The sequence below is a fragment of the Haematobia irritans genome, chromosome 5 (assembly GCF_050003625.1).
Source record: "Haematobia irritans isolate KBUSLIRL chromosome 5, ASM5000362v1, whole genome shotgun sequence".
NCBI lineage: Eukaryota > Metazoa > Arthropoda > Insecta > Diptera > Muscidae > Haematobia > Haematobia irritans.
In genome coordinates, this window is record NC_134401.1 from 169,740,027 (window position 1) to 169,758,841 (window position 18,815).

General features: G+C 34.1%; 1 protein-coding gene across 1 annotated transcript in view; it reads right to left on the minus strand.

Moving 5' to 3' along the window:
- Positions 1–431: 431 nt before the first annotated feature.
- Positions 432–18,815, minus strand: part of LOC142239089 (uncharacterized) — a 225,080-nt gene continuing 206,696 nt past the window's right edge. The window contains exons 8-10 of the mRNA XM_075310851.1: positions 4,934–4,987; positions 4,254–4,451; positions 432–1,340 (exon numbers count right to left, since the gene is read on the minus strand). Of these exons, the coding sequence (XP_075166966.1) occupies positions 609–1,340; positions 4,254–4,451; positions 4,934–4,987 (984 nt within the window). The 3' untranslated portion in view covers positions 432–608. The remainder of the gene's footprint in view (positions 1,341–4,253; positions 4,452–4,933; positions 4,988–18,815) is intronic.

Below are 18,815 nucleotides of genomic sequence, written 5' to 3' on the forward strand. Positions count from 1 at the left end.
TTTGTTAAAGGTTCTCGTAAAAGACGAGATATGGCAATAGAGGGAAAATCCTTGGCGATCGTAGTGTGGACAGCGTACGTAGTTAGAACGCATTTAGAAGAGAGAAGAAATTATATTTTTTATAGGAAATATTAGCATAAATATGTAGTTAATGTTCGTAAAATAAGTTAAATATCTACATTGCCTATAGTCTAGCGTAAAAGATCTTATGTAAATATTTTATAATAATTTTCTTTTATGTATAAATCTGTGTAAATTTAGAGATGACATCAATATACACATACATATATATATATATATATATATATATATATATATATATATATATATATATATATATATATATATATATATATATATATATATATAAAAATATCTACCACTAAAATTTAGACTTATATTTTAGTTAAGAAAAAAATGTACTTCAAAATATACCTCCCTTCTTTGTATTAGATTTCTTTTATTTAATGTCCCATATCTTCCCAATTCCTTTACTAAGTATTAGGTCACTTAATGTCCTTGTTGTCATAGATATTATTGTTGTTGCTATCGTTTGTGATACACATAGAATTGGGTGAATTTTAAATAAATGTTTCGGCCACCATTTGTTACAAACAATCACTGGGCGGGGGTTTTTCATCGGAGGGCGAAGGCCCTGATACCGAAACCATGGGTAAATTATTCAATTTTGGTGTTATACATTTCAATTTTAATGCCTTGGGACTACTATGAGCGGATGAGAGTACCGGTGATGCTGTTGAAGACCGTTGTCGTACTAGGCCACGTGGCCTACTAACTGCACTTGATGAAGCTGATGTTGGGGCGGGTGCTAGTGCCGGGATGGGCACTAACGTTGGAGTTGGTATAATTATTACAGATGATGTGGCTGGTAGGCTGGTAGCACCTATAGATCCGGCCGGTGTTGTAGATGCTATTGGTGGCTGGTGTACAACTGGATCTATGGGTATTGAAACCAATTCTTCAACCGTATCGGCTGAATCGTGGGAAGCTGAATTGAATGACACCGTATTGGCTGAACTTAAAGGCGGAGGTGGTGGTGGTGGTATGATGATGGGTTTTTGTTGTTCAGCATCTCGTATATGTGAGGGCGGTGTCTCTATGGATATACTGCCAACCACTTTATTCGATGTGGTTACTGTGGCTGAATGATTGAGCACACTGGTGGCGGCCAATAATTTTTCCACATTATTTTTGAGCGCAACTATGGGATGATTTTCCACGCTTCTTGAGCATTCATGCATTTCGATGCCATTGTCATTTTGAGCATCTGCGCCACTATTGTCATCCGTATGCCATTGGCGATTTTCAGCAAAACTTTTCTGTAGAACGAGTAAAAAAGAAAATAGAAAATTATGCTGAATGTAAATAAAATTTGAAATTAGGAGAACTTGCAATTGGAATTCTATGCTTTATGAATGATGATACAGGCGTGATGATCCATATTTTGGTTCCTATTACAAATTATATCCACATAGAGAAATTGAGAGCAATGTGACTACACAAATGTTATACTCGTATTAATTTAAAGTCTGATTTCTTGGATTCAATGATTGACTCATCCAGAGTGTCGAATTTGGTGTGAATGAAATTCAGTAACATTTTGCAATGGATTAAAACAGACATATATCGAATACGATCACAACTTCTTGGGTATCAAGGATATGCTAGAGTATCAGGACATGGTAGAGCGATATTAGCAATTAACATCAAGAAGTGACCTCATTAGTCCATAGAGTTGGAAAAATGAGCACTGGGACACATAGGTTGATGTGGAAAGTGTGATGTTTAATAGAGGTGTGCGCGTGACTGAAATTTCACTCACACGCACGCTCACGCACGATACGTGTGCAAACCAATCCCACTCACGCACATTCACGAAATGAAAACCAGTATTCACACAAGCTCACTCACGAACTACTTTTAAAGACTCACGGTCACGCACGATTCACGACAAATTCACGAGACTCACGACATTTTCCAAAGGGAAATCAGCAGAGGTAACAAAATTCAAAAATAGAATGTAGAGCTAAATTAATTTCAGTTAACATACGAGTATGAATTAAACCTTGATTTTTTTTCGTGAGCGTGATTTTGCAGAAATTTTATTCACGCACATTCACAAACCGATTGTATTTCTCACGCACGACATATTTATTTTAGTCCCATTCACGCACATTCACGAGAGTTGCTTTGGATTTTGTTCACGACTCACGTGATTCACGCGTGTCACGGGAATTTCGTGTCACGCGCACACTTCTAATGTTTAGGAAATAATAAAGAAAAGAAAGGATAGAAATACCCGGGAACCTAGTTCGAATGGGAAATCAATCAAATAAAGGGATTTCTTACAATAGAAAACGTCGTATGAGGCCTTCAGCGTGTCTCCTTGTTTCATCCTAATATGAAGGTTGCCTCGGGATTAGAGAACAAAAACAAATATCTTTTTCAATTAATTATCATACGAGCTTTATGGACAAATAAGATTAAGGAATTTAATCAACAGAGTCATTGAAAAGAAAACGCCAGATGTAAATATGTACACCCCTGACTGTACATGTTTCCGTTGGTGCGAATGAACTTTTCCACAGTCTTTAGTACAGTTCTAGCTGGGAAAGATAATTCAAATTAATTATCGAAAATTGCTTTATTTTTTTATAATATTCCCCATTAAGATTTCTACACTTTTGTATGCGTAGGAATCAATTATCGAAGAATTTGTGCCACTCTGATTGAGGTATCTCCAAAAGAAACATTCTGAATGCATGAACCGATTCTTCAGGTTCCGATTAGCGTTGACCTCTTTTTTTTTACTTTTTACGTACGGGAATAAAAGAGTCATTTTGTGCCAAGCCAGGACCATATCATTGACTGTCCTGCGTTGTTCTAATGGTACGATTGCGCCATATCCAGTTTTTCAAAAAAAAAAAAGAAAAAAATACAGGCGACCATTTGCTTGGAAGGGGTCCGTGCGCGAGAAACTTTTGTAGGATTTGACTCATCTTCGACTGCCATACACTCGTAAATCCTCAATTTATCACCTGTCACGATGTCATAGACGTGTTTCGAAGCATTGCGATCGTTTTTTGGAGCATTTCCTTCGCTCAATAGACACGAGCCTTTTTTTGAGCGATTGACACATTTTTTGACGCAATATAACATAGATTGTATGCTGTCCTAATAACTCCTAAGTTTGTCTAAATCTCAATGGTTTCCGGAATAATAAATTATTTTGAACTAACAACTCATTTTGTAGTGAACTACGTCCTCGGTGGAATTTACCATAACATCGATAAACACTGGTCCTTGGCGTAGCTTCATCGCCAAAATTATTTCATAATATTTACAATTATTTCACGTAATATGTTGCATTTGTAAAAAAATTTAAAAATATTATAAATATATTTTTAATTAAAATAGAATTTTGGTCCAACATAAGTCATGGTCAAAAACCTTTGTTGTTAGCACCTAATTGTTTTTTTATATTTATTTTCATAATTTATTATGAAAATAAATATAAAAATTTATTAATCTTAAATTTTATTAATCTTATAATAAATAAATTTATTAATCTTGTAATAAATAAATAAATAAGTCATGGTACCCTCGACTAAAAACGACATTTTTCTGTATATCTCAATTTTACAATGAAAATACCAAACTCGAAACCTCGTTTTCAAAACATCGGTTTTATTGGTCCATCGAAAACTGAATTTTCAACAAAACCAACAACCGGTGTAAAAAGATAAGCACTGCTTTTCTTCCATTGGTTTTGATTACTCTCTGGTATGAGTCAAAATAACGTGCCTTTTGCGGCTTACTGCATATTCTTTAAATAGTCGAGAATATGGACCTTTCAAATATGAAAATATTGGACCTAATTGTGGGTTTGAAAACCATGTCATATTCCAAATTTTAAGCAAATGTGACTTTATGGTAACGACTATTTCGATGTGTTGAACCGTATCACATGTTTATATAAAGGAATTCAAATAAAGAGAAATTAATTTAAACAGACAATAATGGCAAGTGTAATGAAATGAAATGAACTGGAATAATATGCACATAATTGTGCATATTATTGTAATGAAAATGAGCGAAAGGTAATGAAGTTTTATTTGAAAACAGAAAATTAAATGATATACATACATGGGAATGAAATGGAATGTTGGTCCATATTGGCCAATAAGTTCCTTTTTTTCATGACAAATATTTTTCTTTTCAATTCAATTTACCTTTCTTCCATTGTCTGTTATATTCTCAGCACTTTTTGCTTTGCGGCATAAAACACTTTGAGATCCATGTCTTCTTAGGAATTCGATTGAATCGAATCCTCGCCCTTCAGATGATACAAATATTGCTGAATTAATGCGGCTACGTGTAATACGTTCTGAGATGGAGGCCGAATGTTCCTCCTGAAAGACATGGAAGTGCTAAAAAAGTTAAAAAAGACAACGACAAAAAACAACAAAAAAATGTTAATTACTGACATTGTTACAACACCAACAAAAATATGGACATTCAAACAAATAATTTCTCTCGTCTCGTAGAGAGTGAAAGAGAGAAAGTGTGTAAGTAAGGATGTGTTTTTGTAAACATATGAGTGCTTTTGTATATCTCAAACACACATATGGTCATTTGGTCTGTAAAAGAGAGAAGACAAAGTCAATTTAACTTCTACTTGTAATTGAGAGATGGGTCTTGAGAATATGAGAGATTCTCATGCTAAGTTAGCATCTGTTATTTGTATTATGTTAATCGATCATGTCTTCCCTCAAATAAAAAAAATCACATCCATGGTTTACATCAAATATTTACTTATAATTGTTGTTGTATTTACAAAAGACCTCTAAGACTATATACTATTATTTTTGTAATTTGTTAAAAAAAAAAAAAAAATAATTGTGATGCTTACACGACTACAATGTAGAGGCTGATAGGCGAGAGCTCCGCAATCGCTGCTATCGAACTGTAAAAAAAGAGACAACAATAAACAAATACAAGAAGAAGGAGAACCATTTTGCATAAAGAAAAGGGGAGAGAAAAAAAGAAGAGACAAAGGAACAACAAGAACAATATATATAGAGAACATCATTTAATACAATTCAAATTCCATCAAAGACAACTGTGCAAAGGCTCACAATAATGACACAAGGGTTGTACTAAGGACACTTTGATGGTCTCTGACAAATGATTTATAATTTTTGTTTTCCAATTTGTAATTCTTTAGCCATGTTTGTGAAAAAAAACACTAAAGCAACTAACATATATGAGTTAATGTCAGTTATTTTTTGCTTTCAATTTATTTCATTTACAAAAGCGTGTATATTTTTGTTGATTGATGTTTGGGTTTGGTTTGCTTATTTATTTATTTTTTTTAATTTTTGTGTTGGCCCAATGGCTGACATGATAGCTGACAGCAATTGGTCTGTCATCCAATCGCCATCTGTTTGAATTTTCACTATGATTGGCATTAAAACATAAAAAATTTAAATGAAAATTAATTAAAATTTAAATAAATATTAGCATAAACTTTTTGAAAGCTTATCTACGAACAAGCAAGGCTATGGTATGTAAAGTAAAAACAAAAAAACATAAATAAAAGTGGTTTATTTTTTTTATTTATAGTGAAAATTAAATTGATTGATATTTTGTTAAGTTCAAGGTCTTATATTTTGGTATGCCGAATTTGTTTTCAATATATCAGTATTTACCAAATCGCATATTTTGGTATATACGAAAACGCAATCATAAAAAATTATATACATATTTTGTCCCATTGTCAAATTTTATGATCGTCTTTCTCTCTGTTGTCAGTAGAGTTCGCATACTAACCTTTCTCCCGATTTGAAATATTGGGACCAATTAGCCATAGTTTAGCAGAGCCACAATGGTATGATCATAGGTTCAAAGCCAATTGCGCCCAATCTGAATCTGATGTACCCAAATATAATCAAATATAATAGTTTCCTTTGAAAAAACTTCAGCGTAGCAGGTTACATATAGGATTTTAGGGGAATTGTAAACAGCATATTACTTGAAGAATATCGATTTGATTGGTATGCTTCCCGAAGTTAAATATAAAGATTCTACAGATTCTGGATTTATAAGAACAATTTTTTTAATTCTGAATTTTGTAGATTTTTACACCCATTATTCAAATGGTTATGATAAGTCAAATCTGGAAAATTTTCTTGTAGTTTCTGGTAATTTGGATGATCTGTGAGCCTTTTAACTGCTCAAGAAGTCAATTCTGGAGATCGGTCTATATGGAGGCTTTACCAAAAATGGACCCATACAAATTCGACGCATATCTTTGTGGGCCTAAAATATCTCGTGATTGCCAATTTGAAGCAAATAGCAAGCAAAATTGCGGTTTCTAGATGCCCAAGAACTAAATCGTGATCTCAGTCTATATGGGGCCTATACCAAACTATGGACCGATGTACCACTGTAAAATACCACTAGATTTCTGATTTCAGGCAAATGGAATAAAATTTTGGTTTACATGGGGGGCTATACCAAAACATGGACCGGTACAACCCACATTTGGCACACCTCTTTGAGGTCCTAAAATTTCTCTAGATTTCGGGTTTCAGGCAATATTGTAGTTTAGAGACCAATATTACAACGTTTGTCACGAATTCGGGTTTATTTGTTTTCAATGAAAATACTTTATGTCAAAGGGAAATTTCGTTTGTCTAAAATTTCGTTCCTTAGGAAAGTATTTTTTTTTCTTTGGGTGTACATTGAGGAGCAAAACCGAGTGCATGGTTTCACTTTTTTCATTCTTTATTAAATAGAAAATGTCTAGTAAAGCCCACACAGTCTGGAAAAAAGTTAATATTGCAGTTTCTACAAGCCCAAGATTCCAAATCGGGGAGTCTGTTCATATGGACTGATATAAACCATATTCTTTTTGGTCGTAAAATGCGTTTAGACTTCCATTTTCAGGTAGAACGGTAGAAAATTGCGTTTTCCAGAAGCCCAAGAACTTAAATCGAATGATCGGTCTATATGGGGGCTATACCAAAAACATGGATCGATACACACCATCTTTTGGTCTTGAAATACCTCTAGATTTCCAGTTTCAGGCAGATTACGGTTTCTAGAAGCCCAAGACCTCATATCGGGGAGACGGTTCATATGGAGGCTGTATAAAAACCATCTTCGAACATAACGTGCCGACAAATAAAAAACGAATCTGTGTGATAGCACTATTATTGAAGGCTGTATAGTGATTATTACAGACAAACGGACATGGTTATATCGTCTTAGAATTTCTTCCTGATCGAAAATATACATACTTCATATAGTCAGAAATCGATATTTCGATGTGTTACAAACTGAATGACAAATTTATTATACCCGCATACTAGGGTGGTGGGTAAAATTATACCAAATGCTGTCATTATTATATGGGATGGGATTTTTTTAGTTAGTGGAAACGTAGTTATGGGAATTTTATTTGGAACCGGTGGCGTATGAAGAACATAATGCCCTCATAACTATCACTCATACGCCAATGTGTTCCTAACACCATCCTAACTATTATTTTCAAAAATATTTTCGAAACCACAATCAATTTTTTTTTGTTTTAAGTTTTCTACTTAAGTTAACGATTATATCACACATTTCTCACAATGTTGACGTACAAAAATCCCCCCCCAACCCCTCCCCCAAAACACACAAAAAGGATTTGATTTCCATATTTAATATCATTCCATTGTCTCATTTTCACTTAATTAGTTCGCAATGGAAAAGAAAAAAACTTTTTCACCAAATATGAACACAAACACAAAATAAAGTTCAAACTGTCACCCAATAGAATATAAGGAAAAAAAACAATAAAGCCTAAAACAAAATAAATTAAAAATAAGAAAAACAAATTAGCCAACATTGAATTTTTAGACAGGAACAATGAATGAAAACTTCTGTGTATGGGATGGTATAAAGAGCAATAAGTGGGAACAAGTCCAGGAGTTTGGTGGTGGCAATACCAAAGACAAACAACGAAAAGAAGGGCATAGAAAGTTTGATTACACTAATAATAATAACAAAGTGAGCACGTGGTGTTTCACTTTTCTTTCTAAAGCACGGGGGGCAATGTATGAGAATGTGAGAAGCCTAAGGGAATGAGTATGAGAGACAAGAAAGCCTTGGTATTGTGTTCTGTAACGGAGCATTTGGTGCAGTTAAGTCTAATTATGGTTTTCATTTAATTTTTTTTTCATATTCTATAGAACAATAATTTCTTTTTAAACCAAAATTAAGCAAGGATAACACAAAAGATTATTTCCCAACAAATGTAGAAAACAAAAACAAATGGAACAAGACTAATCTTTGCAAACACACAACTCAACATTACCCTCAATTGAGCTGATGCCAAGATTACAAACAAATTAAAACGTAGAGGGAGAGAGAGAGAAACAAAAACCAAAAGGACAAATCACAATTTGTTGGTGTAGGTAATTTTATAACAGAGTGAGTGAGCAAAAGAGTGGTGTGGTGGGGTGGTGAGAGCCAGTGGTGAATGCATTACCTTGCATGATTATTAGTGAGTGTTGGATTATGAGTGCGTGTTATGTGCTTCCATGGGTGGTGGGTGGAATGCTAACTGTTGAGATATTTTCTAGGGCTTATCTCTGAGAGCGTATGTGCGTGTGGGTGAGTGTTTTCTTTACATTCGTCTGTGTGGTGAGCTTAAGCAATAGAATTTTATTTTAAAGAGCTTAAAACATAGCTAGGCCATTGAAATCAATAGAATACAAAGAAGATTAATGCAATGCGTAAAGTAATGCCCTAACAAATCGGATTTTTATTTCAACTCGAGTCTCGAGTTGATCTTTTTTTCTTCCAAATACATATACAACAATCCATAGACAACATTGTATAAATGCTTAGCCATGGTGGTCATTTGTGGCAACATTTCCTGTGCTTGGCTATATGAAAACACATGTATTTTTTTATAGCAGTTTGTATTGGTGGTGGTAGAGGTGTTGGTGAGGTTGTGTATGAGTGTGCTTGTTTTCAGATTTCTTTTTGAAATTTTTGGTTTCTTTCTTGAACAACGACAATAAAAGTGCTACAATTTTTCAGACAATTTGTTTCGATTACAATTTTGCTTTGCATTTTTTGTTTTGTGTTTTTTTTTTTGCTTGACCACATCAACATTGACCAGTAGACATTTGGTTTTTGTTTGTTGCTGCATGATGAAGAAGTGGGAGAAGAAGAAGACTTTTTTCCAACTTACACTGTGTCGCTCGGACGTAGGATTTGTATGATGTACAAATGTACCCGAATCTGAATGTGCGGTATCACTGGTTGCCATACTATGACATTTGGCTCGATGCGAGGAATCACGACTATCGCGTGAATCTTCACGTGAACGTTCGGCACATGAATATTGCCTTCGATATTGGCGCCGTCGACGAAATGCGTTCGGATTGGATGAGTGCAGTGGATACTCAACTCCGCATATGGGTGAGGCTGGCGGTAGGACACGCATATAACAGGGATCATAGCTGAATTGACGACGACGCCACTGTTCATATTGGCGATAGTGGCTGAATAGACGGCGTCTTCTTAGGATTTGTTTTTTGGCCTCTAGCAGATCTTGATCTTCATTGGGTGTAGTGGTGGTGGTGGTGATTGTATTATCCTGCGAATTCTTAAGGATACTACGTTGTGTGGCAAGTTTCTTTTGGCGCAAACGATGATAGTGTTGATGATATTCGGCCCGTGTCATTTTATTTGCATTCATGGCGGGAAAGCTTTTATGATGTTCGATTTTTGATTCCCTCTCCAAGAGCCGGTTATCCTCACCCTCTTTATCTGAGGCAGCTGCCGAAGTGGCTCCTTCGCACTCACGCATATCAGACTCACCCTCATGCTCTTGATGGTTCTGATGTTGCAGATGGCTAGAAGAAGAATGGGCCACCAAGGCCTGGCTATCGATGCTGTCAACTCTTCGATAGCCCTCCGATGGCGATATAGACTCACCGCCATCGGCTATCGCTGGTTGCTAGCTCTCCATACCATCCACCTTGTGTAATAGAGCAAATTGACAGCCGCAATCACGTTCCAACTCCCTCCTAGGATACTGAAAGCAACGATCAAAGATGCCACAACCCTCGCAGCGGGGCAGACACTAAATAGGGGTAGGGGTAATATGATCATCATCATCATCGACGTCATCATCAAATTTGGGGGGGAGAAGAAATAGGTAGTTGGAGTAAGGGGGGGAGGGAGAACGAGAAAAAATCCACAAAAAAGAATATATGTTCGAATAAAAAAGTAGTATCTCAGCTATAATTGAAAGGTCTTAAGTTGTAAAAGTAGTATTAGTAGTAGTAAAAGATGCAAATAGTAAGGATAATAAAAAAAATAGCATTTGAACTAGAAGTTGAAAGAGAAGTTCTTATTCTTAAGTGGTGTGGAGAGTAGTAAAAAAAGTAAGACATCATTACAAAGTAGAAAAAGTAAGACATGGAAGGGGAAGGAGTACAAGGCATCTCAAATTCTAAGTAAAGCTGGATTGTTGTTGTTTTTTTTTGCGGGTATTCTATTCTCTATTAATCACTAAATAGGAACAGATACATAGCGGGCGGGGAATTTCTCTGAGCTTCCCATCAACACAAACGAACGTAAAGAAAAACCAAGTATAGAAAACGTGAGAAGAGTTAGAGGATAGCTATAATTGGGAGGAAGAAGAAGTGAAAACATTTTTGGCGGGCACTTTCTAGGAACTGGTGATTTGGACAAGGTTTTCGTGATAGGGGAAGGTGATGGCATTTTATTTATTGTAGCACGGCATGCTGCTGTTTCTTGTATCGGCCTTAAAGCATTCACGAGGGACAAAACATAACAAAAACAAATCTTCGTATTTGTAGGAATTCATTACAATTTTTGTTTTTGGGATTTGTTGTTTTTTTTTTTGGTTTCTGTTTTCGTTGCTCATTTGCTATTCGGCAGGCAGAGAAAGGGATTTATTTTCCATTTACTCTACTCTAAGGTAATGGAAGCATAAGTCATTTGTTTGTTTATGTGTGTGCCAATATATGAGTATTAGAGTATTTGTATTTGTTATGATGAAAATGTATTATTAGATATTTGTATTATGAGGGATTCTGGCAATGTTGTTGTTGTGTTTATAAGGACATATGATTGTTGAATGTTTACTATAGGTAACAGATGTTAACACAGTGGGGGATCTATTACCAGAGGTTTTTTGTTTTAGAATTAGGTGGTCATTATAATTAGGAACCAGTGGCGTATAATAAATTTATGTAAATATATCGACATTTATACCACATGGTGGAATGGACAAAATCATATCAAATAAATCATAGCATGAATAAAAGTACCTAATTTGCACTATTTAACAATCGTTTTTGTATACCGTATTACAGTTTAAAATCTGGAAAAGGGGGAATTACGCTCATAGCATGAGAGCTTTATAACACTATGCTTGATTTATCCGTTTTTGATATTTGAAGTCAACATTTTTTACCAAACGGGAGATTTAAAATTTCGACGAATTGAGTCTTTGACATTTGAACTTTTTTAAATTCTTCATTTGGATTCTTGGGAAACACAAAAAAAAGAAGATTTCAACTTTATATATTAAATCTCTCATATCTTAATGTGGAAGAATTAATTATAATCAATGAATTCTCTCAAAATTCTTCGTCCGTTGCTATAAATAACAAGTACACTGAAAAAAGCATACTCGGTTCCAAAGATTTTGTCTTTACTTTAAAAAAATTTGGTATTGATTCCGAGCCAAAGAAGCGAAGAATACAAGGAAGGATACTTTTAAGACACAATTCTCTTTTAAATTTAGGTTTGGTGTACTTGCTTCTAGGAAGCAAATTTTAATTTTTCGCTTTTTCAGCTTTTTTTCTTCATATGCTATCTACGGCCTTTAAAAACGAGTTAACGACAACTTTATTTTCCAAATTAAGACTCGACTTCCAGTAGGAATTATGCTATGTTTCAAGTAAAAAACGCCTTTAAAATAAAGTGTTGAGAAACATGTCCTGTATTTGAACGATTTTTTGCTTTGTAGTCAAGGTGCCAAAAGACAACAAATTTAAAGGCTATTTCATTAAATTTTAAGTATTTTTCTGAATTATTAAAGTCAAGTTGACCTTAGCCTATAAATGTTTTCTTTCATATTAAGATACCCTTTTTTAAGTCATATTACTTAATTATAAGGACAATACGACTTCATTGAAAAGTTTACCGACTTTTGGACAAGGAAAATAACTTTATTTTAGAGAAATGCGTCTTCTATGCTAAGCAAAATTTGTATTCGTATTTTAAAGACATGACATCTTTGACCTCACGACAATATTTTTTCCAAGCCGAATCTTAAATACCCATCGCCGTGCAAAGCATACAATAAATTTCTTTGAAATCATCTCGTTATGAACATTTGAGGCCATACATTTAATATAAATTTTTTCAAGTGAATTTGATCTAACATGCCCCACTCTAAAAAGTATACGGTTTCCAAAGTTCAATTTGGAATTTGTAACATAAGATTTTCGATTTGAAGGAAATTTGTTTGTTTCATTTGTAAGAATGAAAATATCACCTTTTATACGATTTCAGACCTAAATTCTGTAGATTTATGCAGTGGATGGTTATTGCTCGAAATGGATAATTTGAACCAGTCGATATGGGGGCTATATCAAAATATTACCTATGTTATATCATTTATATGTCCAAAATAAATTAGGTCATGTCATGTAGAAATTGTAGTTCCTACTGGCCCAAGAAGTCGGATAGGGAGAGATTGCTCTATAAAGGCGTTACACAGAAACATTGATCAATCGACCAAATAAGGTTTATTATTTAGTTTAGTTCCTTTTGGATCTAAAATACCACCAGATTAAAAAATAAGAATGCAGCTTCCATACCCTCAAATTGGTATATCGGCCTATATGGGAGTTATAGTAAAACACAACCCAATAAATTTGGTATACCTCTTTAGAACTTTAAAATATCGGTCTATATAGGAACTACAAAGATTTCAAATTTAAAGCAAATCGGATGCAAATTGACGCTCTAAGACGTCAAATTGGGAGATCGGTCTATATGGTGGCTATATTACAACATGGACCGATATATACCAAATTTAGCATAGATATTTATGGATCTAAAGTATATCTAGATTTCAAATTTCATGAAAATCAAATCAAGAACTTAAATCAGAAGGTCGATGAATATGAGGGCTATATCAAACCATGAACCGAAATATATCAAATTTGGCACAGCTCCATACGAGCCTTAAATACTTGTGCATTTCAAATTTCAAGCAAATCGGATGAAAATTGCGGCATGTGTGCTCTCCACGAGTCAAATCGGAAGATCGGTCTATATGGGGGCCATATCGAAACATGGTCCAATATAGCCCTTCTTCGAACATAACCTCTCTACAGACATAAGAGGAGTTTGTGCAAAATTTCAACACGATAACTTCATTACTGAGATTGTAGCATCCAGACGGACATCTTTCGATCGTCTTAGAATTTCTGCCTGATCAAAAATATATATATATTAGAGGTCTGCATCGAATAACTTTTCACTACATGTATGCAATTCGCTGTCGAATATAGTACATACACTGTATTTCTCTCAGAGCGCAAGTAGAGAAATGAAGAGAACACTTGCTTGTCAAATATCACCAAGTACTTATCCGAAACAATATGTGTTCCGAAAAAAAGGAACAATAAAAATGTAAGTACTTGAGAAAAAGTACAACATTCTCTTCACTTCACGTGGTACCACAAGTATTTCTCAGTCATGTGCGAAGCAAAACTTTCCATTATTATTAATCATAGATATGTATGTATGTCACACACTTACCTTAACGTTTGCCGTTCTTTATATCAATCCGAAAACATATATTATGGAGAGTAACTGTTTTTTTGTATTTCTGAAACTGCACGTGGTACATGGAGTACTCTATGAAGTTTTGTTCTCGCAACATACTCGACGTGATCACTCTGAGTACACTTCAATAAGAGAGAAAGAGGAATATGTGTTTGTTGGTAGTGAAGACATCAGAGAAGCAACAAGAAGTTACTCGTGGTTTTTGGTGTTCATTAAAATGTGTACCAATTGTTTTGCGACTCTCTCAAATAGATGTACTCATTTAGCAAGTACACGTGTACTCTGCATTTACAAATGGAATTGTGCAGGCCTCTAATATATATTATATATATAGTAGTAAATCGATATCACTATCAGTGCTCACAAGATCTCCAAAGTACATCTTGAAATATTTATTTGGCAATTTCTTTTGAAACAAAATTATCAAATTTCCTACTTGTAATCAATAACCTCCAGCCCACTTTCTCCGATATATATGCTCATCCCATATATGGTCAATCCATACACCGGAAAAAAGCATACCCGGTTCCAAAGATTTTGTCTTTATTTTAAAAATTTTGTTATTGATTCCGTGCCAAAGAAGCGGAGAATACAAGTAAGGATACTTCTAAGACACAATTCTCTTTTAAATTTTGGTTTTGTGTACTTGCTTCTAGGAAGCAAATTTTAATTTTTAGCTTTTTCAGCTTTTTTTCTTCATATGCTATCAACGACCTTTAAAAACGAGTTAACGACTACTTTATTTTCCAAATTAAGACTCGACTTCCAGTAGGAATTATGCTATGTTTCAAGTAAAAAACGTCTTTAAAATAAAGTGTTGGAAAACATGTCCTATATTTGAACGATTTTTTGCTTTGTAGCCAAGGTGAAAAAGACAACAAATTTAAAGACAGTTTCATTAAATTTAAAAAATTTTTCTGAATTATTAAAGTCAAGTTGACCGTTGCCCAAACATTTTTTCTTTCATGTTAAGATATCCATTTTAAGTGAAATCACTTAATTATAAAGACTATACGACTTCATTGAACAGTTTATCGACTTTTGGACAAGGAAAAAACTTTAAATTAGAGAAATGCTTCTTCTACGCGTGCATTCGTATTTTAAAGACATGATTTCATTTGACCTCACGACAATATTTTTTCAGTGTACTATGGGCCGAGAATTTGAATATTTGAATTACTGGTTAGCTGGCCCCAATTTACCTACTTATATCTAAAGAGCATACCATGAGGGTCATAGGACACTTTGTTGTTGTTGATAACAGCCCGATATATTTATCTGAAATTGAAGAGACTTTTAGCCGATCGTTAGGTTAGGTTAGGTTAGGGGCAGCCTAATGTATCAGGCTCACTTAGACTATTCAGTCCATTGTGATACCGCATTGGTGAACTTCTCTCTTATCACTGAGTGCTGCCCGATCCCATGTTAAGCTCAATGACAAGGGACCTCCTTTTTATAGGCGAGTACGAACGGCGTTCCACATTGCAGTGAAACCACTTAGAGAAGCTTTGAAACCCTCAGAAATTTCACCAGCATTACTGAGGTGGGATAATCCACCGCTGAAAAACTTTTTGATGTTCGGTCGAAGCAGGAATCGAACTCACGACCTTGTGTATGCAAGGCGGGCATGCTAACCATTGCACCACGGTGGCTCCCGATCGTTATTTGCCAATTTTATTTTGAAATCTTTGGCAAATATTTAGAACAAAATTTTAAATGTTTTCACATCTCATAAATTAAGATAATATTTTGATAAAATCTCCCTCACTGTGTTGGAAATCCTACAAATGGAGGTATTATTTGGATGTATTGTGTTCTCCATGCCTACTTGCAAACACACATCTCTTATTGTTAAGCTACGTGTATATTTCATGTATAGGCTATGATTTAAAGTTATTTTCGAATGTAGGTAACTAACATGTGTGTGTATATATAAATGACTAAGTGTTTGTGAGTTTGGATTTGTGGGAGTGTGATTGCGATTGTATATACTCATGGAATATTCTATTTTAAAATTTCAATAAAATAAGAAGCCAATTTTAATAGTTTTTTTATATTGTTTGTTTTCATTGCAGTTTCATTTGGGTTATTTATTTTTTTTTTTCATACAAAATAAGGTTGTTGCAATTTAAGGAATTTTCAAGAATTTATCTAAAACGGAATTTTTGTTTTAAGCTAATCAATGAAATAACTACGTTGGCAATTCTAGTCTACGGTAGTAGATGAAAAAAAAAACAGAGGGGGAAAGTGTGAAAACCATTGATGTTAGATTTCAATAAAAATGAAAATAAATACTTTGCATACTTTCAGGCATTGAAAGTGATGTGCATAAGGAAAGGAAATATTAAATATCTACACGCAAAGAAAAAAAAACGTTTGGAAAACGTGTACTGAAAACGTTTTTCTTTTGTTAGAGTTTTTTGAATTGCTTCGAAAAGTATACACTTTTATCACCAAAAAAATTCGTTTGTTACAAAATGTTAATTTTTTTAATAAAAAAAGTTATTTTTGAACCAAAAACACAGTCCATTTCGTTTATATCAAACACTGTTCTTTTCTGACTTTAGGTCTTTAATAAGACACATTTTACAGTTCAAAATTTAATATACTACAATGTAATGTTGAACATTTTTTCGGAATCTTCCTAACATAGAATAGAATATATGTAAAAAAAAAACTTTGGTCGAAGCAGGGATCGAACCCACGACCCTTGGCATGCAAGTCAGACGTAGCAACCACTGCTCCATGGTGCCCAACTAAATGTATTTTTCTGTGAAATAAACTTTGTTCAATCGGCTCGTGGGCGCCGCAAGCTATGCTATATAAATATAACTTATATGGGTAATTGTCTATTGATGACAATAACGGCTACATAGCTCAGTGGGTAGTGTGTTGGCTTACAAATTGCATGGTCCGCGGTTCGATTCTCCGTCCAGGCGAAAGGTAAAAAAAAATTTTAAATTTATAAAATCGTATAATTTCTTCTACAAAGGTGCTAAAGAACTAAAAAACTTCGTGGAAGTGAGGAAGATGTGAGGGAAAATGCAATTAGCCAGAAAAAAATTTTTTTCAGTTAGTCTTTATGAAATTGTTTTTACATCCTGGAAAAGAATAAACGTTTATCACAAAAAGTATATACTTTTCTTCCAAATACACTTCCTTTCAACGAAAAGCAAATGAGAAACGAACTCTGTTTGTCTAAAATTTCGTTTGGGAGGAAAGAATTATTTTTTTGCGTGTACGATACAAATACCTAAGTCATTTATTATGCTCGTATACAAATACGAGCACACAAAAGGAGCCTTAAATCATTTCCGTAGTCATTATTGCTTATTTAAAATTTAGTATGTAGATGAAAATTATCATATAAATTTGTAGAAATATATTTAATATTGGTTTGGAAAGTTTTAATGATAGTTTATGGCTTGCATAATTCCAGGCGCATGTAATATAATTAGAGAAAAAATTCTTAACAAAACTCTATCATCCTTTGATGATGGCCAGGTGTGGAACAGTGATATTTACATATATTCGTACTAAGTTGATGTTGATTAGGGGTTTTTTTTCCCGGGAACGGGATCCCTCGAATTTGCTATTTCTTCGTTTCCGCTTTCCCGGGAATTTTTCTTTACAATATTTTATATTTAATAGAGGGTTTTATATGACATATGACAGTTGAAATCTAGTTAAAGTGGTTTTTGGAAGTATAATGTGAATGACTATGGTACCAAGTAGTAGTAGTTGACTTGTAGGTTCTAGCACAGATTCTAACGGGCTACCAATTGTTAAAACGAAGCTTGCTTTTCGCAATTTATGATTGTCATATTTCTGTAAACCGGCATTCCGATAGAATGGTAGACTGAGTAAACCTCTGTAAAGGTAAAATGTCCCACCATTGTAAAAAAAATTTGTATTACAAAAAATTTTGTATTCTAGTATGATTTATGGCTGATGTAAGAGATCAACAGTATAAATATTGTTAGTAGTCCAGGTAGCGCCTTATAACAATAGCTTTAGGCGATTTATAATTAATTCAAATGTCTAAATGTATGCCACATCAAAGCAGGCTTCCCTTTAACCGGGATCCCCGCTTTCCCGGGAATGGAAAAAGTCCGGGAAAAAGAAAACCCTAATGTTGATATCAATTAATTAATGATGATCAAAATAAAATCAAAAAAATTTAAAGTCCAAAACCCGACTTTACCCGAGTTTAGAGTTACAATGCAGTTGTAATAAATTTTCCTTTATTTAATGCTATTATACTTTTTTGCCACTAAATCAATTTAATAGATTTTTTTATTTTTTTTATCTATTACGATATTGCTTAGATTTTGCATAAACATATATCCGCCTGAAGGTATGCAAAAATTTTTGATGGAATTTTGAAAGTAAGGAAAAATCTTAAATTCTTGATCACTTGGCTAACGCTTTTGGGTGGAATACAATATTAGTAATAAATATAGGACATATTTAAATCTAAGCAATTGTTAGGCAACTTCGCAAAGGTACATTTTGGCTGTTTTTGACCAATTTAGGAGCTTTTGTCTAAATCTGAGCCAATTTCGACCAAAGTTAATTGTACCCTCTGTGCAAAATTTCAAATTAATCGGAGTGAGATTTTGACCTTCGGTTATCATATGAGTGTAAATCGGTTGGAAGATATATATGGGAGCTGTATCTAAATGCTAAACGATTTCTTCCAAAATTGACACACTTTACGACACTTTGGCAACATTTTAGCAAATCAGGGTAAAACTCTAGAGCCATATAAAGGGTGATACGGTCAAAATTTGGTCAATATAAACTTGACGTATTTCTTTCAATTTTGCATTTAAAAAACCTGAACACACCTCATTTTGAAGGTGTGTGTGTGTGTAGAATGTTGCTCCTATTTT